Source organism: Orbicella franksi, chromosome 3, assembly GCF_964199315.1.
Source record: "Orbicella franksi chromosome 3, jaOrbFran1.1, whole genome shotgun sequence".
NCBI classification, from domain to species: Eukaryota; Metazoa; Cnidaria; class Anthozoa; order Scleractinia; family Merulinidae; genus Orbicella; species Orbicella franksi.
Genome location: NC_138147.1, coordinates 3,075,001 through 3,096,748, shown reverse-complemented (window position 1 = coordinate 3,096,748; position 21,748 = coordinate 3,075,001). Strand labels below are relative to the sequence as shown.

The 21,748-nt window shown below is 37.9% G+C and overlaps 2 protein-coding genes across 3 annotated transcripts in view; one reads left to right on the top strand and one right to left on the bottom strand.

The window, feature by feature from the left end:
- Positions 1–118: 118 nt before the first annotated feature.
- On the bottom strand, positions 119–18,937 carry LOC145480670 (inhibitor of Bruton tyrosine kinase-like). Its single transcript, XM_081458970.1, has 36 exons — positions 18,516–18,937; positions 18,059–18,149; positions 17,546–17,716; positions 16,843–16,973; positions 16,105–16,215; positions 15,527–15,612; positions 15,187–15,271; positions 14,442–14,559; positions 14,190–14,230; positions 13,469–13,599; positions 13,106–13,226; positions 12,883–12,952; positions 12,603–12,644; positions 12,022–12,379; positions 11,133–11,238; positions 10,319–10,845; positions 9,825–9,893; positions 9,555–9,637; positions 9,418–9,455; positions 8,895–8,994; positions 8,549–8,598; positions 8,052–8,103; positions 7,622–7,739; positions 6,810–6,870; positions 6,260–6,446; positions 5,667–5,812; positions 5,222–5,380; positions 4,729–4,766; positions 4,275–4,362; positions 3,850–3,902; positions 3,575–3,757; positions 3,150–3,299; positions 1,996–2,106; positions 1,492–1,593; positions 950–980; positions 119–514 (listed from the first exon to the last, which is right to left on the bottom strand). The coding sequence occupies exons 1-36, from the start codon at positions 18,822–18,824 to the stop codon at positions 368–370; spliced, it is 4,464 nt and encodes a 1,487-aa protein (XP_081315096.1). The 5' UTR covers positions 18,825–18,937; the 3' UTR covers positions 119–367.
- A 143-nt stretch (positions 18,938–19,080) lies between these two features.
- Positions 19,081–21,748, top strand: part of LOC145480668 (uncharacterized) — an 11,148-nt gene continuing 8,480 nt past the window's right edge. The window contains exons 1-4 of one of the 2 annotated variants that reach the window (XM_081458957.1): positions 19,081–19,383; positions 19,873–20,011; positions 20,568–20,750; positions 21,630–21,748. The exon at positions 21,630–21,748 is cut by the window's right edge and continues 40 nt beyond it. In XM_081458957.1, coding sequence (XP_081315083.1) covers positions 19,337–19,383; positions 19,873–20,011; positions 20,568–20,750; positions 21,630–21,748 — 488 coding nt within the window. In that variant the 5' untranslated portion in view covers positions 19,081–19,336. The remainder of the gene's footprint in view (positions 19,384–19,872; positions 20,012–20,567; positions 20,751–21,629) is intronic. The other variant, XM_081458959.1, reaches the window with a different exon arrangement.

Below are 21,748 nucleotides of genomic sequence, written 5' to 3'. Positions count from 1 at the left end.
AAGCACTTGTACCTTTGTGGCAAGCGCCATCACAACTGAAGTAAAGCTCCTTTCGAGGCAAACGACGAATGCCCTTTCACTCTAATTTCGACCAGTTCACAATACAAGGACATCTGAGTTTTATTCACTCCTTTATTTTTAAAATTTCAATATTTAAAACTTTTAAGATACTTTGTGAAGACAGCCCTTTGAGGGAACAACATCAAATAAAATTATCTCAATATTTCATAATATGTAAACAGTTTACTTTCCGCGACCGTTGCAAATAGGTGCAGAGTTTCATTGCGACTTGTCTTCTTCGTCATTCAGTTCCGTTCTGTTTTATCATGTGCAGTAATTATGAAAGACAGTCTGTTTGTGGAGAGGTTTAATTGCTTGTAAGTGATGGTGACCTCTCCTTTTTCCAAACCGGCTTAGCTGCTGTTGATGGTATTCTCTCCACTGTGATCAATTCGCAGGCGCTGTCTTTGCCGCCGTAGTATTGCAGTAATTCTTCCATGGCTCTTTCTTCAAGCTGAAAACACAACACGTGGAAAAGTAACAATACAATACAATGCAATACAAGGCAATGCAATACAACACTTCATTTAATGTGAAACATAAGCTTAGCTATATGGTTTAGTTTAAAAAACTGCACCAGCTACTTTGCAGCTGCTATTGTGACAATTCTCAAAATAATTTTTGAAAATAACGTTAGTTTACAATCGTTGATCTATGTAACCAATCAGGGAAAGGACAGTTTTCTTTTTGGCCAATCAGATGCTAGGGTAAACCATCCGCGATTTGCCTTCCGCGATTTTCCCGCGCTTCAACCGGTTGCAAGTTTGCTGAGTTTTGATCAGTTTGTAGCACTAATAGCGGGCGTAATGATTAATATCTTTGTTACTTTAGTCCGACAATAGTCTTAGTATCGCCACTTTATAGACGAAATTAACGTGACAGCATATACCTGTGTCAAGTGGAATGGCTTCCTGCTGAACCTAGGGAAGCGGATAGATAGAAAAAGATTAACAACTCGATTCTCCATGCCGATTCCAACACACTTCTTTCATAATGGTCCTGAGAATTTGGTAGCTCATCGACACGGTTGCCACAAACATCCCTTTTCAAAATTCCCTGACTTTTCCCTGATAAAAAAATTTCCCTGACCAAAGAAATACAAAATGTCAGGTTTAGTAGCGGCTTCTTCTTCCACTCGTTCATTAAGAGTGATAATTTTCAACAAATTTTCCTTCTTTATTAAGGAAAAATATCGTTGAGAACAGAGTTACCCCAAATGTTTCTTCAGTATTAAATCAGACGTATTAAATCATTTCAATTTTCCCTGACTTTGAAGAATTGTTTTTCCCTGACCATTTCCTGACCTGTGGCAACCCTGATCAAAACAGTTATCCTGATTAGAATTTTATTATTTTAGTCTCTTCACGGTTACTTATTTAAATCAAACAAAACAAAGTTTATCAAGCACAGCACACACAAAAAGACACATACTTGGCAAGATTTGTGTCCTCCTCTTGCTGGGTTTCAAGGATGGTAGAAAAAGCGACTGACGAAGATGGCGGAGAACATGCGATAGAATTTGACTGCCAGGCACTAAGAACGAAAAAACAAAACAGATATAATTGGTTAGGTGTCAGAAAGAACACTGATATCAAAATCAAACAACTATCATAACCACTCGAAGCCAACATATTTATTCCGATTCTGTGATAAAATTTTCAACCATTTTGAAAAATTGATATACTTTTCGGGGTGATGTCGTGAAATGTGAATTTAAATTTGTCCGCCAAACTTGCAGGAAAAGAGAAGACAAGCTGTTTTCTCTTATACAAATTTGTCAGCGGTCCACCTCAGGACAAATGGCCGTATATATCGCAAATTTCGGACCGCTCAAGGAACCAATCACAATTCGCATTTTAATCGTGGACAGCTTTGCCATATAATAAAATGTCTCGACTCACTAGTGAAGTCGGAAATTAGTTGGAAGTATGTTACCTTTTTGGAGGAGAGCAAGGTACGCTAGAGTGAGGCTCAGAATTCGTATCATCAACTTCTCGTCCATCAGAATTTGAACTGTCTGCGTAAAATCTAGGTTGAGGGCGCCAACTGCAGCAGAGTGAAGGAGGAAACGCGGCGAATAAACAAAGAGAAAACAGTGTCAATTGAAACAAAAAAGTGTCGTTTGACTCGTCACACAAAACACTTCTTCTCGATATCAACTAACACTTTTCTGCGAGACAAAATTAAACAACGTATCACTCAAGATGTAACAGAAATGAACAAAAAAAGATAAGTTCCCAACATAGAAGCCGTTATTGTACAGGCGTTGAACGTTTACAGTCAGATTAAACTACTTATCCACCTTATCGATAAAAGTAAAAGCAAGTCCCTTTCTTATTGACTGTCCCAGGTTGGTAAGTTAATGAAGCCCATTCACGTGAGTGACATGACTTCACTTGCAGCCGTCCGATAAAAAATCTTTGTACATGTATTTGAACACTAAATTTGGACACCTAGGATACATGTAACTGCTGTGTTACCACTTGAAGACCACTATTTAACTAAGACTTGCCAACCTCAAAAATTATTGTTGATAAGATTGACTGGTAACTGGAGGCAATAAGTGCACCACACGCTCGGCAGATTTTGTAATACCTCGCCCTTCTATTCGCTGGAGAGAGCTTCACCAAGTTCACTTACTATTAACAAAAATAACTATTTTAATGTTAGCTTCAAGAAATTAGGCCCCGTTTACATTGCGCTGGAGGAATTTCAGAACTGTGTTTTCACTCTGAAAACACATCAAGTGTTTTCCCTCCATACTACACCAGAGAAATGTTTAAAACGCAACAATAACCGGTCATTTTGAGTTTGTATTTGAAGAATACTCGGGCAGGGAAATCACGTGATTACCGTAACATCATCGTTTTCGAAAAGCCCCGTTTTCAAAATGTTTTTCGTCCACACTAAAACGCAAAGCCGGCGTTTTTAATTTCCTCCGGTCTGAAGAGCGTTTTCGAAAAGCTCCATTTTCGTGACGGATTAGTGTGAACGGTAGGCCTAAACGTAGAAATAAAGCTACATTTTCAAATTTGTCCGGCGTAGCGTGGACGGGTAGTACGAAACTCTGCGTAAGTCGTCTACTGTACTTGAGTTTTTTCCTCGCAGATCCTGACTTTCCCGAGGCGATAGGAATTCTGGGTGTGGGGATGGGGGTGGGAACGTTTGTCTTCTGTTCTTCTTCTTGCATAAGATCCCTTAAGGATTGGACTGGGACGGGCTCCTTGTTAACTCTACCCCTGAAACCAAATAAACAACGTACAAAAAATTAATTTGCTGAGAAGACTGCATGGCAATCATCCTAGAAGAATACAAATTTTCCAGATTTTGCAACAGTTTCAACGGTCCATAGTTTCTAATGTACCTTTTCAATTTGGTGTAATTTCTTTTTCATAAGACAATTTCCATCAACCGTAGTTATCCACTTAACTCATTTTCAAAACCGGTATCGACCTTTCAAATCAATAACATATTTTCCTTAATAATAGTTCTCGATCTGTCATTTCGACTTTACCAAGCTGAGGGTTTTTTTTCTTCCTTCCCAGTGTCAGCAGTTTCATTGGAATTCCTTTCCAAACTTTTCCGTTGGTCACCAGACTCTTCTAATGTGTTGGACTTTGACCTTTTCCGCTGCTTCTGTGATTGACGGCCGCCTGAATGCCAACGAACGGCTTGGCCTTGAGGGCTGCCAGCGGGACTGAAAATAAAAAATAAGCAATGTGGTCTGTCACACGTAATTATCGCAAAATGTGAACCCATTTCAAACCTCTGTCTCAAAGCATGCCGCACCTTTGTCCGGACAACTGCTGTCTACCAGGCCCTTTTTGAGGCGATAATACTTTCTGTTAACAGAAAAAAGCAATGACTGTGATTTTAAATTATAACTCGCATTTACTCAGGAGGTTATTTGAACTGTTTTTCCGCGTTGCGTCCTATCGCAGATGCAACTGTTTTCAGGCCTTCTTGAGAAGTATCGTTTGGTCTACTAAGACACCAAAAGTAAAACAACACCAGTAGCGAAAACTATAAAATATAAATACGCAAGCAATATATGATGAGCTAAGAAAGGCACCATTTAACCAAACAGAACCATGTCAAGGCAATTTTAACGTAATTTGACAGGTAATCCTATTGCAGTAGGGCCATGGACATATATTTTTCAGCCATACGATCCTGATAAAATGCATTGAGAAAAGAAGCAAAAAGGCGCATACCTCATTCACGGAGTCAACGTTTGAGGAATCCTGACATTGCTCTTGTTCAATGATATCCTTAAGGCTGACCGCGGGAGGACTGGACACGCTGGGCATGTACGAAAACATTTATCACGTTATAAGGGTTGAGGAAGGCTGAGTTAATAAAAAGCCCGTGAATAGGAGTTCATATATTATAATTTATTTATGTATTATAATTCACAAGGGTTTCCCATCACTGTTGGGCTTCTTCCAGCGAAAACCCGCGTTACTAGATGAAGACATGGGATGTACCTCCTATTCGTAATGCCAACCTTTCCTTAGAAATACCAAATTAAACTAAAAACACACACACCAAAATAAATAAAAATTAAAATACGCGGTCAGTCACCAAAACTCCGGAAAAGCTTTAAAAGGGGAGAATGGTACTGTAGTCAAGACTGAGCACTGTGCAACTTACAAAGTTTCAACTTACCTTGTCTTACTCCAAGCTGGTTTCTGAGGTGAAGTCACCTTGAATATAACAATACAGTGTGAAAATTAACAAAAGAAGGACTGAAGGCAGTTTTCATCCAGATAAAAATGAAAACTTGCAAACAAACAAACATCCTGACCAAGTTAATAACAGACAGTATATCACCGTGTAAACTTGTTCAGACTGTTACATTGCGGCCAACGATGATTCTTTATTAAGACGTTTGGCTAGTTCGCACAAATTTAATTAAGAATGACAATGGCAAAAACAATGCTTTGAAATGATGTTGCAACCAGAGGAAGAATCGTTCAAAACTGACAACAAAGGAACAAAAACACAAATGGTGCAACGTTGCTCTAAAATGTTGTAACACTTGCAAAAGCGGGCAAAAGTAAATATACTGAAAAGAACTCAAAATTTATATAAATATTACCCTTTTATTTATCATTTCTTCATTTTTTTTTTTTTCATAGAAAGCTCCTACATAACTAACCTTCTTGGCGGAAGTTTCATTGTTCTGTGTCGTGGGTTCTGCTTCTGAATCTTGCCCAGATTTGCCACTGGGTTTCTTGTTGTCTCGTGATTTGCCTTTCTTATTTGACTTGGTAGATTCTGGTAACTCTTTACGGTACCACAATCCAGTATCACCAGCCTTAAACAACATATGAGAGGTCTTAAAACTCTTTAGCAGGAAAAAGCTCAGGTTAAAAGAGCCATAATTTGTGATGAATGAAATTACCACCAAAACAGTGGGCCAGAATTAACTGGTCGCTGCAGTGGAGGGGTTTTAATCAGAGTTCAAAATTATAGATTGACATTTGGTCAGGACGAAAAATCGTGGCCATCGACTGGAACTTATTTATTATTTTTTTCCCCAAAACACAGGAGTCCGAGAAACGTGGAGACACTATACCAAGGTTGTACGACCTTTTACCAACCTGTGGCACATTATCCTGGTTGTCCTGTATTGCCTGTTCTTCTGTTGCGGATTCCAGAGGTGCCCCCATATCACTGTTTGTTTTACATGCTTCCCTGTACTGCACTTCAAACACTTCTTCTGTTTCTTGGAAGCTCGTTCTGTGACCTGAGTAAAAGCAAGTCTGTCTAAAGCAGATGGCAATTGTTATGCCTATTAACTCACAGATGTAATGCCTAAAGTTTTTAACCGTACCATGACGTATAACGTGACAAGGGCTTAGAATTTCAAACTTATTTCAGAATCTGAAGGGTTGCGATGTCTACCTCACTCTACTGACTTCGTTTGCGCGCACATTTAGCCCCAGCGAGCAATATACTTACAAATTCAGTTTTTATGCAGTGAAGTGAACCAACCGAGTGATGAGGCGTTTAGGGCCAGTCTCGTCTCTTTGTTATCTCGCTGGGCCACAAAGCTCGTGCGCAGACTTTATATTTACCTATCACATGATGAAAGTGAATTTCGCGACAAATAAGGACATCTTTTGCCCCCCATTGTATTATATGGGTCAAATCTCCCTCGGAAAAAATAAAGAAGACAGACCACTTAACTAACCTTCTCCAACTTCAGCCTGCTCTTGCACAGTCTCGGCAATTGCGACATCATGCTCGCTTTCACTCTTAGATGATTTCTTGCGACCTGTGCTTCTCCTTCGTTTTCCAGGGCTTGGTTCAGGAATATCAGGAGGGATGGAGTCGTGAAGGTCTAAAGGAGATATCATTCGCCACGTCATTCTTGGAACCTGAGGATTCAATTATTATTCTCATTATTGCATTACTATCAAGTCACTGTGGAAAAACGAAACACTACAAATCTGAGACGGTATTTTTAAAACCTACATTTATGTAAATAAGATAACAGGTATTCAGAGCTTCAAAGAGGTCATCATAAAGGAAATTTGACCTGTTTCATTAGCTTGGAATTTCTATCTGATTTCATTATTTGTAACTCCTTTTAGCGCTGTTACATGTATGTGGCGAACGACGTGTTTTGCTATGATATGGTTTCATCGTTTTAACCTTAAATGTTCTTGATTATCATAACATCCTCATGCTTTAAACTAGATAACCATTTCCTAAGCAATGTTAAAAAGAAGAGCACCTACCATACTGCGATAAGCTTTCGAAATTTCTTTAAGCGCTTCATCGCTGAGGGAATCCAAGGTTCTGTGAATCCAAATCAAGACTGTCATCAGATGTCTGTACATGTATTACCGGAGCGGGACTTTATCATATAGATAGGGCCCTGAGCGCGCTCTGATCGGTCAAAAACCCATGTTTTATCAGAGTACAAAACATAGGAAAAGCGTATTTTATTGTTTTTCGTCACTTTACCTCTATATCACAAAGTAAATGAAGCAGCCTAAGCCGTGTATTACACTGTGATAAAACACTTCGGACATTTGAGAACACTGGAGAAATGTAGAAAACATTTCTACATTTCCCTCGTGTTCTCAGATGCCCGTCGTGTTTTATCACAGTGTAACACACGGCTTAGGCTCCTTTATTTGTTAAATAAAGACACTTCGAGAAATTGTCCTACGTGAAAACGTAAAAGCGTACGCAAAAGAAATTATATGGGTAGCTCTAGTTAACCAATGATTGATCGAAGTTCACCAAACGGAATTTGAGACATTCTACATGAACTCGGACTTACACTGTGAAACTCAGAAAACCGTGAACATCAGAAATATTTACGTAATGCAATTGTGTAGCAAGGCAAAAGCCAGTTAGGCGTGAGAAAACTAAACTGCAAACATCAACGATAATTGGGTTTGAGGTTTTGAGGTTTGCTAATGAATCCTGAACTTTTGCTGTGATTGGTCAGTTAACGATCGACCTGTCAGAATCAAATCAAAGCCGGTGTTCACGGTTTTTTACTCGCACAGTATTTGGAGAAATTTGGCTCTTAACAGACCTGGCTTCCATCAGACTCCCCAGATTGTTACAGATGTACTCTGTACAGATGTCTCGAAGTTGGTTAGCGTTGTAAAGCAGCGAGAATTCCAGAAGCTCAGAAACGTTCTTTAAAGTGACTACAAGATAAAACAAAAACAGCTGAGGTACCTTACAGTTTTGTTGTTTGCATACAACGAATCTTCATTGTGCAAATGGCATTTTCACAAATGGTAATTTTCACAACGTGTTAAAGAAAGGTGTTTTATCAATTGTTAAATTGCAGTAATATAGTAAACAAGTTATCTTTTACATACTGACATGACATGTCTAACCACGTGTCTAAGTTTCCTTGATTATTTTGTTCTTATGGCTAGACATGTTAGAAGTTACGTTGCATTGGTAAATGGTAGTGACAACGAAAGGAGGAAAAAAATCTTTGTTTCTGTTACCGAGATTAGCAATGACAGCCTCGCAGATCTCCCTGAGGCGTCCAATCAACAGCTGAAAAACAAGACCCATGTATCAACTTTGAAAAACAGATCATTACCATACTAACATCACGCAACTTTCTTACAACCAAAACCTAACTTACCACTCTGGTCAATTACAAACGACAGGGACAATTCAGTGGACCAATCAAAACTTGAGGAAATACACGCAAACAGCGCAAAGGGCGAGAAAATGTCTGCAAGCGGGACACGATTGGTTTTGGTTTTAATTGCGAAGGCGCGAACATTTTAAGCCCATCCATTCACGTAGTAACGCAAAACCAAAGAAAATGCGAATTACTTTCGACACTAGAGTGAAAACCGCTCTTAACAATGCTCTAGAAACAATACTAATTCGCAACAACGACACAAAACAGTTTTGTCAAACCGATGGGATTTAAAGGTATTAGAAAGCTCGCAAATACGCTATGCATTTACTTTTTTCAGTTAGTCATTACCTGATCTGCTACGATAAGAATGTTTCCCAATAACTCAAGATCTGCAATCTCTGGGAAAACAAAAAGAAAAGAAAGATTTCTTTTTTGTCTTGATAAAAATAAACTTTACCTGTAACAGCGCTCCCACAGCTCCCCTCTCGCTCCTTCTCGAACTTTTACAAGTGAGACGTGTTACTCAGGGCAGATGGCCCACTTTGACAGACGTTCCCTCCTGACCCCATCCAACAGGGAGGCCCCCAAACAGAGGTTTACACGAGTTTCAAGATTCAAGCATGTTTACAAGGTATACGTATAAAACTCATCAACTAAACCTTTGGCAAGATACAGAGTAGAAAACAGGGATTACCTTCTACTCTTCGTCCTTGTGCTGTGTACAGAAAATCCAGCACAATCTCTAGGATGACAGTTGGAAACGGTAACTTGAGGGTCTTGGACTGTTCACTAGACTGTCACGTAAAAGGTAAAGCAAGTATAAGGCCCATGACAATGCAAACAACACTCGCTACGCAGGGCATTCTGTATTATTCTTTCCCCCCATCTCCTGCTAACAATGATAGTGACACTCGAACGAATCCCTTCAAAAAGCCTGTACTGTACCCCACCCCAGCGCACCATACCGCACTGGAGACATTATTTGCCATTAAAGTGCTAGATACAGTGGAAATTTGCCAGCCAAATGCAACTAATAGCGAAGTGAGCCAATGACAGCTTGTACAATAACACTGTAGCAGGTGTTAAGAGCGCGAAATTAGTATCCTGGTAATTGCAATTCAGGATTTACACAACGAAGGCCATTTGAAAATTCTCCTTAAATTGCGCGAGCTGCACATGTAATAAGAATACAAGATAACTATTGCTAAAGCTTTTACCTCCAACCAACCAGACGCTAACATGCTGCGAAAATACTCTGCAAAGAAAGAACGATAAAACATGAAAGTTCAATAGGAAAAGCTTTGCAACTTTGCTATTAAATCGAAGATGAAATAGGTTGAGTGGATAGACATACCAAGCCGGGCAACAAGAATACACTTGTGACAGTTCAATTCAGTTCCATCTTCAGAGACAATCACGACATCATAAAGCTCTGGACTAAATAAGGAGTTAGACCAACATACACTGTAAGTTTGTGCATGAGCCAAATGAGTTAATCACATAAATAAAGAAAAAAAATACAAAGAGGTGGCTAAAAAGATAAAAGTGTTCACAGGCATGTGTTTACAGCTTTTTTCTACCATAGCAAGAACTACATGTAGTTTGATGCAAGTTATATTTTTACCAATTTGACCTTGAAAACTTCAAAGATTTGTAAACATTCCAACTGGGAAGACCAGTTTTGTTTCCATTCCTAAACACAAAGACAAAATAATTTTCAAATTACTACTTTCAAATATATCACAAATCATAAATTAATAAGATTAACTAAAAAAACCTGTGAATGTTAATAACAAGAGACACAGCGAGGGCATACTTCAGTCGAAGACATGCAGGGATTTGCAAGGTTTAAAGTTTCAAACCAATTTTACTTACGAGACAAATGTCATTTTTAATGTACATGTAGTTCCGTTCTTTAAATTTTGAACCAGCATTTTGATTAAATTAAAAAAGGAGTTATAATTATACAGTGAATTAAGAGACTGAACTATTAATTTTTGTTGTCGTTTTTTTTCTGTTGTTGTCAGTAATAAGTAACTATTAGAAAATCATCTTCTTTATAATACGAAAGCGCACATCAAGTAAATATACAAAGATTTCTATTTACCCTAAATTTACCTGACTGGATTCTTGGATGCATGACTTTTCCTGCCTTGCTTGATTTTTGCCGCATCCAATGTATCACCAGCACCATTATCTTCAAGTAACATGTCACCATTGTCAACAGTTGGTGCAGAAAAGTCGTCCAATTCTCTTTTTGACAAGAAAACCAGGTCCGCCAGAGAACAGTCTTGAACCAACTTGTCATCAAATTCACGTACAACTTTCTTCTCTTTTAAAGACTTATCAGTCGATACTTTCTTTTCGAGCTTGTCTTTGCTTATGCTGTGGTAGCCATTCTTGCTTTTTGATGGAGGAACATCTTTCAAAAATAGCTCTTTGTCACTGGTATTTTCACCGCCATAAAGTCGCTTCAGCCAGCTTATAACCTGGCTGTAGTCAACGTTGTTGTGTAGTGGTATAGTCCGCATCCATCTGTCTGTAACTTGAGGGCAGTTTTCTTTGTTTTCACATATCAGCTGATAGCACTTTGGACTCCTTGATGCTAGGACAAATCCATGGGCTGGAATTGTCTGACCTTTCACCTAACAGCAAGAGTAGTAATAAGTACAACAAAACTGAGTTGTTGGAATTTAACAATAATTATTTGCTACTTTGATCTTCTCAGTAATCAAACAAATTCACGTAGATAAGAATTCTCGAAAGGAAAAACTTCAAGTGTATTAAAAAAGTAGTCAAGACATTTCAACCATGACACATTGAAAAGCTTATGCAACACCTTCCCATGCACAGCAAAAGCCAAATTCCTCATTCAAACAAAACTCTAGTTTATAGCTACATGTACATGTGAAATCACTCAACAGTAACTTACAATTATTTCAACATCATGAATGTCATCATCGCATGTTGCCTCTTCTAAAAGTTGAATCAGTTGTTCAGACATTTGTTCTGGGCTCACTTTCGGTAATTTCTGCAATCTGGAAACACAAGAAGTCGTCTCTTAAATGTACATGTCGTGAAACAGTAAGTTAATTTGAATCCAAGAACTCAATGTTACACCCTTTTAATTAGCTTTGCAGATTAGCACAGTGCAGTATGCTTAGCTGCAGTGGAATGGATTACATTGTAGTGGAGTGCAATCAAACTCTGTTTCCACATATACTGTATACTGGGCATGAACAGAAAACAAACCCTCAAAAATATTATTTGCTAACAAAAGCTTTGGGTAAGAGTTGGTTGCTTAACAGCTTAGTCAAGATGTTTTGGGCCATTCCAGGCTTTGCTAGTACAGTATGTATGTTCTAGTGTTTTGAGAACTGCTTCTATCAACTGCAGTTCTGCATGTACTTGTGGGCATTGCAGTGCAATTAGTAGGAAGTAATAGCAGCTGAAGTGGAAATACAGGTCTGTTTCAGTGCATGGCCTGTATTATTAATATTTAGCAGGTTAAGCCCACAACTTGGTGTCCACTCAGGAGATACCCGCCAGTGTCCCACACCAACACTAGCCCACTAGCTCAGGAAAAGTAAAACTTCAAGCTGGGCTAGTGAAAATACGCGCTCTTTCGCTTTCTCTCGTTGGACTTCTCCCCTATTTTTTCACTCACTGCTTTTTGTGCTGCCCACCAACTGACTGAATGCCTGGAAGAGGCTACTCAGGAGAGGTGTCTGCCAGCAGGGATGACATAAAGTGTCTAGCTGAAAGTATCTAAATTACAGTACATCTAAAGGGTAAGGATGGAAATAGGGCATAACACTCACCCCTCATTTGAAGCAACCTGAAGCACAGCAAACCCTCTGGACTTGCTATCAGTGAAGACACGCTGTCCACGATGAACCAAGGGAATCCTTTCCAGGCAATACTCTACAACTGTATCTTTCTTGTCTTTGTCTTTAACTAGTAAACTGAGGGGGGTAGTGTTTGGAAATGCTTGTGCAGGTGTCTCCTCTTTGTCTTTGGAGATGTTACTGAGCAGGGAAGAAGTGGGAGGTGATTGTGCAAGTTTGCTCTCAGGACTTTTGGAAGAGATGGAGGATGAGCGATAGATTCTGTTGGATTCAACTTTCACTGGACTGGACTTGGCTTTGTTGGGCTGACAAATAAAAGCTTCACCATCATCTGCAATTTTTTGGCAAAGGGATTAACTGTACATGTACACAGTACAAGTAATACATGTGCATGTGGGAAAAGATGGTACTTATAACTTCCATGAATAAAACAGCTGCTAATGCACAGCTTCAGTGAGCAAGTGAATGAGAATGCACAATCCCTTGTTACATGTACCTTTAAATTAAAAATAAACTTACAATATACAATTTATAGTTTTTTTTTATTAACTTACCAGACACAATCAGTAGTTGTTTTCCAACTGAAAAATCTCTAACTGAAAAAATGAACACAACATCTGAATAATTATTGTCAATTACATTCAATACCTTTCCAACACTCCAATACGCCACCAGGATGTTGCATTACCATTGTAGTGCCACAATCATAAAAATTATGGTACATGTACATATTAATTATGTATTACGTATTAATTGTTTTAAAAGTACATGTACATACATTATTTTAACAACATCAGTATCTCAAGGAAAACCTGTATCATTAATGATAATAACCTGTGATTGGTCGGTTATGACACCAGGAACATTCTCTTGTGGAAGTGAATTGGGGCTTCCACTGAAAGACCTAATGTAATGAAGATAAAAAAATGCATTATTAAGTAACTTTTTGTCAGACTCAATTTAGTATCTTAAAACACTGCAATTTTATGGCACAGTAATAAATATTACTAACACTAATAATAATTATTAATAATTATGCACAGAAAGAAACACTAACCCTTCCTCTTGAGTTCAGCAAAGTCACGGCAAGTTCATCAGCAAATTTCTTGCTGACCTCTTGTGGGGATCTCATGTCCAGCTCACCTCCAATCACTGCTATTTGAGTCAAGTCAGCAAACCTTCAGGAGCAGAAAAATAATGACGACTGTTTTGTTTCAGTTTACAACATTTACATTGTAAGGCATACTTGTAGAATCATCATGTGGTAAAGTCTAAGTTAGATCCTCCATGACAATTTTCACTAAACAAATCAAATTACATAAAAGAGGAAATTCAAAATGTAAAGAGCTGGTGGATGTACTAGTATTACAAAAACCAAATAGTGTAAAAGTGTAAAAGAAAGCATTGATATCTTGAATACCTGGATATGATCTTGCGGCAAGTATACAGGTTGAGTAAGAAGATGTCACCCTTGTCTGTTGCACACACAGTAGCGCCGTCACTACAAGTCACGTTGCTGATTATGACGTCTTTATCTGCAAGACTGCTGACCTATTTAATTATGATCATACAAATATGAACTCTTAATCAAAAGATATTCCATTTTGGGAAAAGGTTGGCTGCACATGTGCATGCCTGCAGGTGTGGTTAACATGTGGCTAAATGTAGTTTTGGCAAAGTGAAACTCAAGACAGTCATGGCCAGTGGTCTCCTTCATAGCTGCACACATTTGCTAAGAGGCAGCCTGTTAACTTGCAGGGTTGGGGTTTCTGAGATTTATGGTGCAATTCTGAGTGTGAACATTTTGCAAAGCCTTCTTGCTGATCCCAACCTCATCTATTGTTGGTAAGTTTAATGACAAAGTAGTAAAGAAGGGGGCTTGAGGGCTTAATAGAGGGTAGACTTATTGTTATTGTCATCACTGGCTAAAAGTTACGTACAATGTACATGTGTGCAAGCCATGGTCGTATTCCACCAAGTGCATGTAAAAGTAGCTCTCAACCAAACAGTGAGTTATGAGCAGTAATAGAAAGATATAATAGTGTATTAATGCCTCAAATTAATGGTAAACAAAAGCTGGACATTGAATTAATTAATACAGTTTCATGGTTTTGTGAAGTTCTATTAATTAAGTACTGTACCTGACGGGGAAGTGTTTGGAATTTTTCACCCTTTGCATGTCCTGAAAAAAAATCCATCTTTTAATTGTAAAAAAAATATTGCAAAGCAGGGGATACACGTTATATTGATAGTATTACATGTACCTTGCTCATGTAACAGTTATTTTGAAAAAGACTTGTTATACTATCACAGGTAACAAAGCTACAGCACACTTATACATTTATACATATATATAATTCAATGTGCTATGTACACTATTAGATAGGCCATACCCAGCTGCCCAGCATTCAAGCCACAGGTGTAGACTTCATGCCTGGTAAAGAACACCGAGTGATAACGCCCTGCAGCTGCTCCCACAATATCTTTGCTCTTCCACAACTTAAGTTGCACCTGTTGTATGAACAAAGACAAACGCTTATCAGAAATTAGCTGGAGTGAGAAAGGGTAGCCTAATGGTTAGTACCCCAGCCTTTGGATTGAGTGGTCTGTGTACAAGCCCTGGCTGGGGCATTGTTTTGTTTCTGGACAAGACAACTCTTCCACCCAGGAGTACACATGTACAACTAATTGGGTACTGGGAAATTGTTTCCAAGGCAACCTAACAAAATGTGCAGGTCAAAGTTACAGTACCTCTGATTACTGGGAGAGCAGCCAACAATTACTTAATTGGTGCTTGCCAGGTGACATTTAGAATAATTATTAGCTACATGTATTACCACATGACAATAAATCAAACAATTAAGAGTGCATGTTAGATTCAACTAAACTCCAGCTACAGTACATGGATATTACAATTTCAAATGTCCTCTAAGTATGGTAAACAAACGACAGCTTAATGAGCAAGTACCAGATTGTGCATGAATATACTACCAAACAGGTACATGTACATACCAGTATAAATTCCTGTTTATCATTTTACAACATAACAGTGACTTGGCCTACAAACTCAATCCTGACAGTTGAAAAAACTAAACAATTAATATACATGTATTTAATTTTGCAAGATCTCATAATCACCATTTTTGGCCAGAGACACTGCTTTGGAAGGGGTGAATGTCCAAGCTGATGAGAGTCATTTAGACCAAATGTGTAAACTGCCCCTCTGTCAAGGAACAAACACAATTGAATAATAATGTTAAAGCGCAAGATACCTTAACTTTGTTTTTCTAATATCTACCAGATGAAGCTTGTTATTCTTTATCCATCTCTATTCCTAAATTACTGCTGCATCAACCACCCCTTTCCAATACAGTTCAATCCCCCACATGTAGATCTGGTTTTAGCCTGCACTAATGTTCCACCTTCTCTTTTTGGATGCCACTTAGATCCATTCCAAAACTAATTAGACAGTACTTACTCATCAGTGACTACCACTGTATGATCCTGACCAGCAGTGACTGACACACAATTAATTCCTTGAAGAGCTGTTACCTGTTGTAACACCTTTAAAAAAATAATTAACAAAAATACAATGTTACCATTTTCTAGGAACACATGTTGTTTATACAGTACATACATACACCAGTATCACAACTGATACATGTACATCTTCAAATTTTTGGATGTGAAAAAATAATTAACAATAGCCTTTGGGGTGTTCGCACACAGGCTAACAATAAATTGTAATTTCTTGTTTCAGCCATTTAATAACACATAACTAATTTCTCTGAGTTTAAGATATCCATGGCCTATATACTAAATGGAAGGAATGATCATCTAAAGATTGGACTGAAGGCTTATACTGTACACAGCATATTACATGTAAACAATGTATGTACATGTGTACAGTGTATGCACTGATTAGCTTTATTAATAATAAATTATTAATAATGAAAAACATATACATGTATGTGAAAATTAATATTAGCTTTAATAACACAACACTGTAATTAATAAATATTTTATGTACAATATATTTTGTCAGAGGTTACGTACCAAAAGAGTCTCCTCATTGCCATGTCCTAGTCTCCCTCCTCTGCCATGACCACAAGTGAAAACTTTGCCATCAACACTCAGGAAGACAGAGTGAAACTTACACATCACAACCTTATTAAATAAAACAGACAATGGTGGAAACAAAGAAGAGATCAGGTACAATGTATGTTTTGCAGATACTTGCAACACTTCATTCTCAGGTATCTAGCAGTAAAAAGATGCACATTTGTGTTGCCAAAGTCAGAGCTGTGCACAAATTTTGAAAAACAGTTAATGGCCAACCACTTGTAAGCACAAGCTTGTTTCAGTCACTGTGATAAAACTCTCAGGAAGGTGCAATGACAGGTTTCATAAAGTACAGTAATTACTGGTAATTAGACAGTAAGTTGAAATACCAGTTGTGCAGTGTACACAGAGGTTTCGTTACAGGCCAGGCACCAGACAAGTTGACTGGCTGCATGTGGGACCAATTTTTTCCTGCTTACAGTAGTTTGACTATGCAAAATTTCACTTCAAAAAGGTTTCCTTGCAAGTGAAAACCAGTTGCCTTCCTGCTGAAAACATTAATGAACCCCTGTCTACACTGTATCGGAATCTTAAATCTCTCTAGGAACTTTTATGCCTAAGGTGGCTAAGACTGCTCTAAATAAGCCACATTTGAAAAATTCGGATTCCACAGTACATGTTGTATAAGAAAATTTTATTAACAAAAATTGTTAAATGTAGACGAATATGTACCTCTTTGATGCAAACCTTGTCCTCTCTCTGGACATTTTCAAGAAGTTCAGGCACTTGTCTTGTGCTTTCATCTCTGTGACCAAGTGTAAAGTTAGTGTTGGATCCCCAAGTAAACAGCTCTAATGGATGATCTTTCAAAAAAAAAAAAAAAATGAGAGCTTATGGTTGTACATGCATGAAGGTTACATGTACATTGTACTGATCACTGAAATGAGTTCTAAATTAAACTTGATCTCACTTCAACAACATGTACTAACTAAAGTTGTGTATATCTAGTTAATTACATGTGAAATCCAGGTTGCTAATAACTGCTGAAGATCCTCTAAACAATTACCACAGGATAAAGACACTTTAAAAATAAACTTTATATAGTTACTGACTAACTGACAATAAAATTATGTCTGAATAGCAGAAAAGCAATTAAAAATAGCAACAAAATGCATCGTGCAAAAGTTTGTTTCGACAGCAATGGACCTAAATGTAATTATCTTCAGGAAAATCAAGCTGACCTAAGATCGGGAAAAAGATATTATCAATAACACTTATTTCAAACAATACAGTGTACATGCATTGAGGTTATCTAAATGTGGATTCCTGGCCTAGTGTGGTACATTGTATTAACAATAACAAATGTTAAAATTTTAGTGTAACTTGAGCTGCATTCATGTACAGTATACATGCTATACACATGTAGGACACAAACCTTCTGATAAAAGCTTTACACAGTCTTTTGGAAAATGTCCTCTTTTCCCATTTAGATTGCCACTCCAGTATCTGGTTCTTGTCATGTGAATGTCAGTCACAACATCACCAACTTTTAACTGAAGTTCATCTTCCAGGGAAGTTTCATAAAAAGAAACAACTTGAGCTTGGACTGTTGATAAAGTCACACATATATGTATTAAAGGATTCATGCTTAGATCATGAAATTTGTAAATACATGGTCAAGTAATTGCTTTATATAAATTTATTGCATAATTTATATTCATTTATTTGTACGTACAGGGTACAGGTCTTCATCTAAGGTTTCGAAAACATTATACACCTAGGTATAGTCATTGGCACAGCAGTTTGTACAGCGTGCATGTGCAGTGTACATACAATCATGTACATTATGTAAGTGGGCTTGATCCTTTTGCAAGGGAGTTTGTTAACCTAATTAACATGTACATATCTTAGCTTCATGTATTAGAGCAGACGAATAAACTGCATTTACCTCCTGTTTTTATTTGGAATGGTGAATCCAGTCGAATAATATCCAGTGGAGAGAGACGTTCCTTGTCCAAACAGCCAAGATCTGAACCAAGCTTTCAATTAAATAGCATATGGTACAAATAAAAGAGAGAAACTCAAATACATATATCGTCCATGTACTGCACATATATGCATAAGAGTTAAAGACTTGTGGTTACGTGGTCACCAGTGGCAATTCAAAATTATTTCTAATTTCCTAGAAGTATACACAGATGTAAAATGACATCATTAAGCTTATACTACCTACAGGTAAACGTATGTACAAAATGTATTTTCTACCATTAATGAAATTAATGTAATGAAACTTTAGCTCCACTGACCACCATTAAAACAAATTTTTCTCGATCAGTATCAGATCTCAGGACTCTAAAATAGTAAGCTTAATATGCGAATTGGTACATATCTGTAAGTTAACTTACCTGAAGAAGCTTGACCGTACAGTCCAAATATCCGTAGAAGACACTTCTATGCAAAGCAGTCCAGCACGACTCCAGATCTTTTGTGCCCACATCAACTCCTTGATCTTTCACTAACCACTCCAAAATGTCGCCTTTGCCGCAAGACGCTGCCAAGTGCAAGGCGCTCCGACCAAACAGATCAGAAACGCGGGCAAAGTTCGCGCAAACTCGGGGTAAGATTGCGCGGATCTTCGCAGCATCTTCCTTTGTGATGGCGGATAAGATCAGTTCAGCGTGCTTAGCGAGGTGACATTTTGGTGTGCAGTCCATCGTGGATGGTTTGATCTTGAACCATCGTAGCTACAGGGAGCACATTGCAACAGGATTGCCAAAACGGCCAACAAATACGAAGTTTACCTTGATCAAAACGCCGCCATTTTGCATCGACACGTATATGTTTAACTTAGTTCGCGGGCTCATTTGTGGAAATTATGAGACAGCATCTGATTGGTCATCTTTGTGTTATGATGTTTTTCGACCAATCACAAGCATTGTTAGTTTATTGATCGCTTGGAGATTCGTCTGGTTCCTATAAACAACATGGAAGCCTATTAGCAGTGGACTGCCCTTTTCTCTTCCATAAACTTGAAAAGTATTTAAGCTTATAACAAATCGTTATGATATGGTTTTAAAGCCGCTTTCATGATTTATTTAATCAATGCCTTTCAGAATTTATGTACAAGCCATAGAACATATGGTGAAAATATTGTAGGTGACATCTTTCCAATGTTTGTTGACAAAAGCTTTGAATAGAGGCTAACCGAACAGCTGAATACTCTGAAATGATGGAAGATCATAAGACTCGTAACCTGTCAAGAAATCCTACCAGGTAAGATAAAAATTGTAAATTAAAAGAATTCTTCTAGAAAGTGGTAGTATCAGGTGATCACAATCGTGTTTAATTCAATCCTTGTTCCCTTAGATCAGCTGTTATATTTGGTTAACTACTTTATTCTACGTTGAAGTATAGTGTGAAAGTCCTTCTCATTATAGTGATACATATTAATGATAAGGCTCTATTGCTTAGCAAGTTAATAATTTTGTAACCTGTGACAAGCACTTATTATTCAGTTAATGATGAAGGGTAAATGTACAAAGTGATTGAAATATATTTTAAGGGCCACTGAAGGTTATTAATAAATTAGATTTAAATTTGATTAAGAAGAATTGCATTTAATTAAGTAACTGGGCACCATTCAAGTTGAGAAGCCTTGAAAATTTTCTGTCTGATCATCAATTGGCTTGAAGATGAAATTTATGCCACCAAATACATGTTCTAATCAATTGGCATATGTTATTTGTGCCTGTACTTTATCAGGAAACATCTGCAATCTACCTTCCCCTCCATGATGGAGGATTACATGTCAGGTGAAGAGTTGTCCAAGCACCTTGGAAGGCAGATGTCAATACATACAGAGAAATATAAGGAACCAGACTTTGAGGAAGAACTTGATGAGGTACAAGTCAGAACATGTTACACATAGACTGGTTTTACAGCCCGAATTTTAGTCATCTCGTCTGGTTGCTTACAATGTACTAACAGGAGCAAGCACAACGACTCTCTCTCAGGAGTGAGAAACTCTGAAAAGGAGGCAGACCCACACTTGTGCATCCTCAGAGACCCACGGGCAACTAGTTGGGATGACACAATTTTTTCGGGCGACACAATATTTTTGGGCGAAAGTTTGCTTCAAGAGTCTTGATTCGCCTGAAAATATCTCAATGTCCTAACCAGCTGCCCCTGGGTCTCTGAGGATGACACTTATGTAACTCAGTATTGTACTTGGTTATTACAGTATATAATAATGTTAACTTACGATTACTACTAGATGGAACCCCCATGTACCATTTATCAATGATACTCAGGGTACAAAAGGCTTACAGTGACAATGCATCTACATGAATGTGTATACAGTGACCACAGTGACTCATCATATATTAGCTACTGTTGTACTTGTATTAGTAGTAAAATTAATATAAACAAGTATACATGTTGTTGCATCTTTTGCTTAGTCCCAAGAAAAAAAGAAGTTGAAAAGAAAAACAAGTAATATCAAAAAACAACAGTCACATCACAGAGTGATTCTTCAGGGATCTGATCATAAGCCTCATAAGAGTGTGACAGCCATTCAGAGTGAAGATGAGGAGGTGCCAGATGATGAAGAACAAGAAAATATAAAGAAAATGAAAGAAAAGGTAAAACATAAAAATAAGCTTAGGAAAAAAAATTTAGAAAGGATGTATAAGGTGCAAATATGAAAGTGTTCATGTATGTGTAGCCAGCAGTCCTGTTGTTAGTTTTCAAATTCAATATAAACATTTGAAATTCCCGAGTCTTTCATGCATTAAAGAACTGAAGGCTAAAAGTTGCTGTAGGCCACAGGCTACCCACACCACTGTGTGAGCTCATTCAATAGTATGAAGTGACCAGCAGGTGTATTCATTTGGTGATCCTGTGGCATTGGTTACTAGTCAAACACTGGATAGTCTTCAGCATTTTGTCATGTATGGATCCCTATTTAAACAGATCACGAGGGGACTAACCAGCCAGGGGTGTATTTACATGTATTTTCCTGACTGTCAGTAGTAGAGATTTTAAATGTCACGGGGTTGGGGAAACTCCCATATAAAAAGGAGGGGGTGCTTGTCATACCTTTTAGAGGTTAAAAAATGGTTAAATTAGTACCTCTTTAGTCTTAGGGTGTTCAGCCTCAAAAGGTACACGGCAGGAGCTTTTGTGGTGCCTTTTAGGGTATTAAGCTGGAAAAAATTTTTCACAAGATAATTAATTTATTTGTCGTTTCAGAACTGGTACCTCTTAGGGGTGAAAAAATTTCAAGCCATGCCCACAAAACACGATTTTGGTAGCTCTTAAGGGGTTCCGTTTAAAATTTCAGATGAGCACCCAAAATCTCAGCACAGTGTCCCCAGCCATCCTTGAACATTGCCTACTTGACCTGGATGCCTATGATTGCAATAGCCATTAAGCTTCCACATCTCCCACACTGAAAAACTACAGCTGTTTCAGTACTTGATCTGACAATTAACCTGGATGCCCCCTTAATTTTAAATTAGGAACATGATGAATTGGTTCAAGGTCTGCTGTTGCTACGTGATTACTACAAGGCAGAGTACAAGAAAGCATTGCACGATAAAGTGAATCATCAGAGAAGAAACCTGCAACAACGGCAGAC

Bases quoted from the DNA above. Each gene is read 5' to 3' on its own strand.
- LOC145480670 (XM_081458970.1), bottom strand. From the start codon at position 18,824: ATGGACTGCACACCAAAATGTCACCTCGCTAAGCACGCTGAACTGATC. The intron at 8,599-8,894 runs GTAATCCCTGTT...TTGTTTTCCCAG, and splicing joins ACAAGGACGAAGAGTAGAAG to AGATTGCAGATCTTGAGTTA. The intron at 2,107-3,149 runs GTACAGTAGACG...ACTCTGCTGCAG, and splicing joins TCTGCGAGGAAAAAACTCAA to TTGGCGCCCTCAACCTAGAT.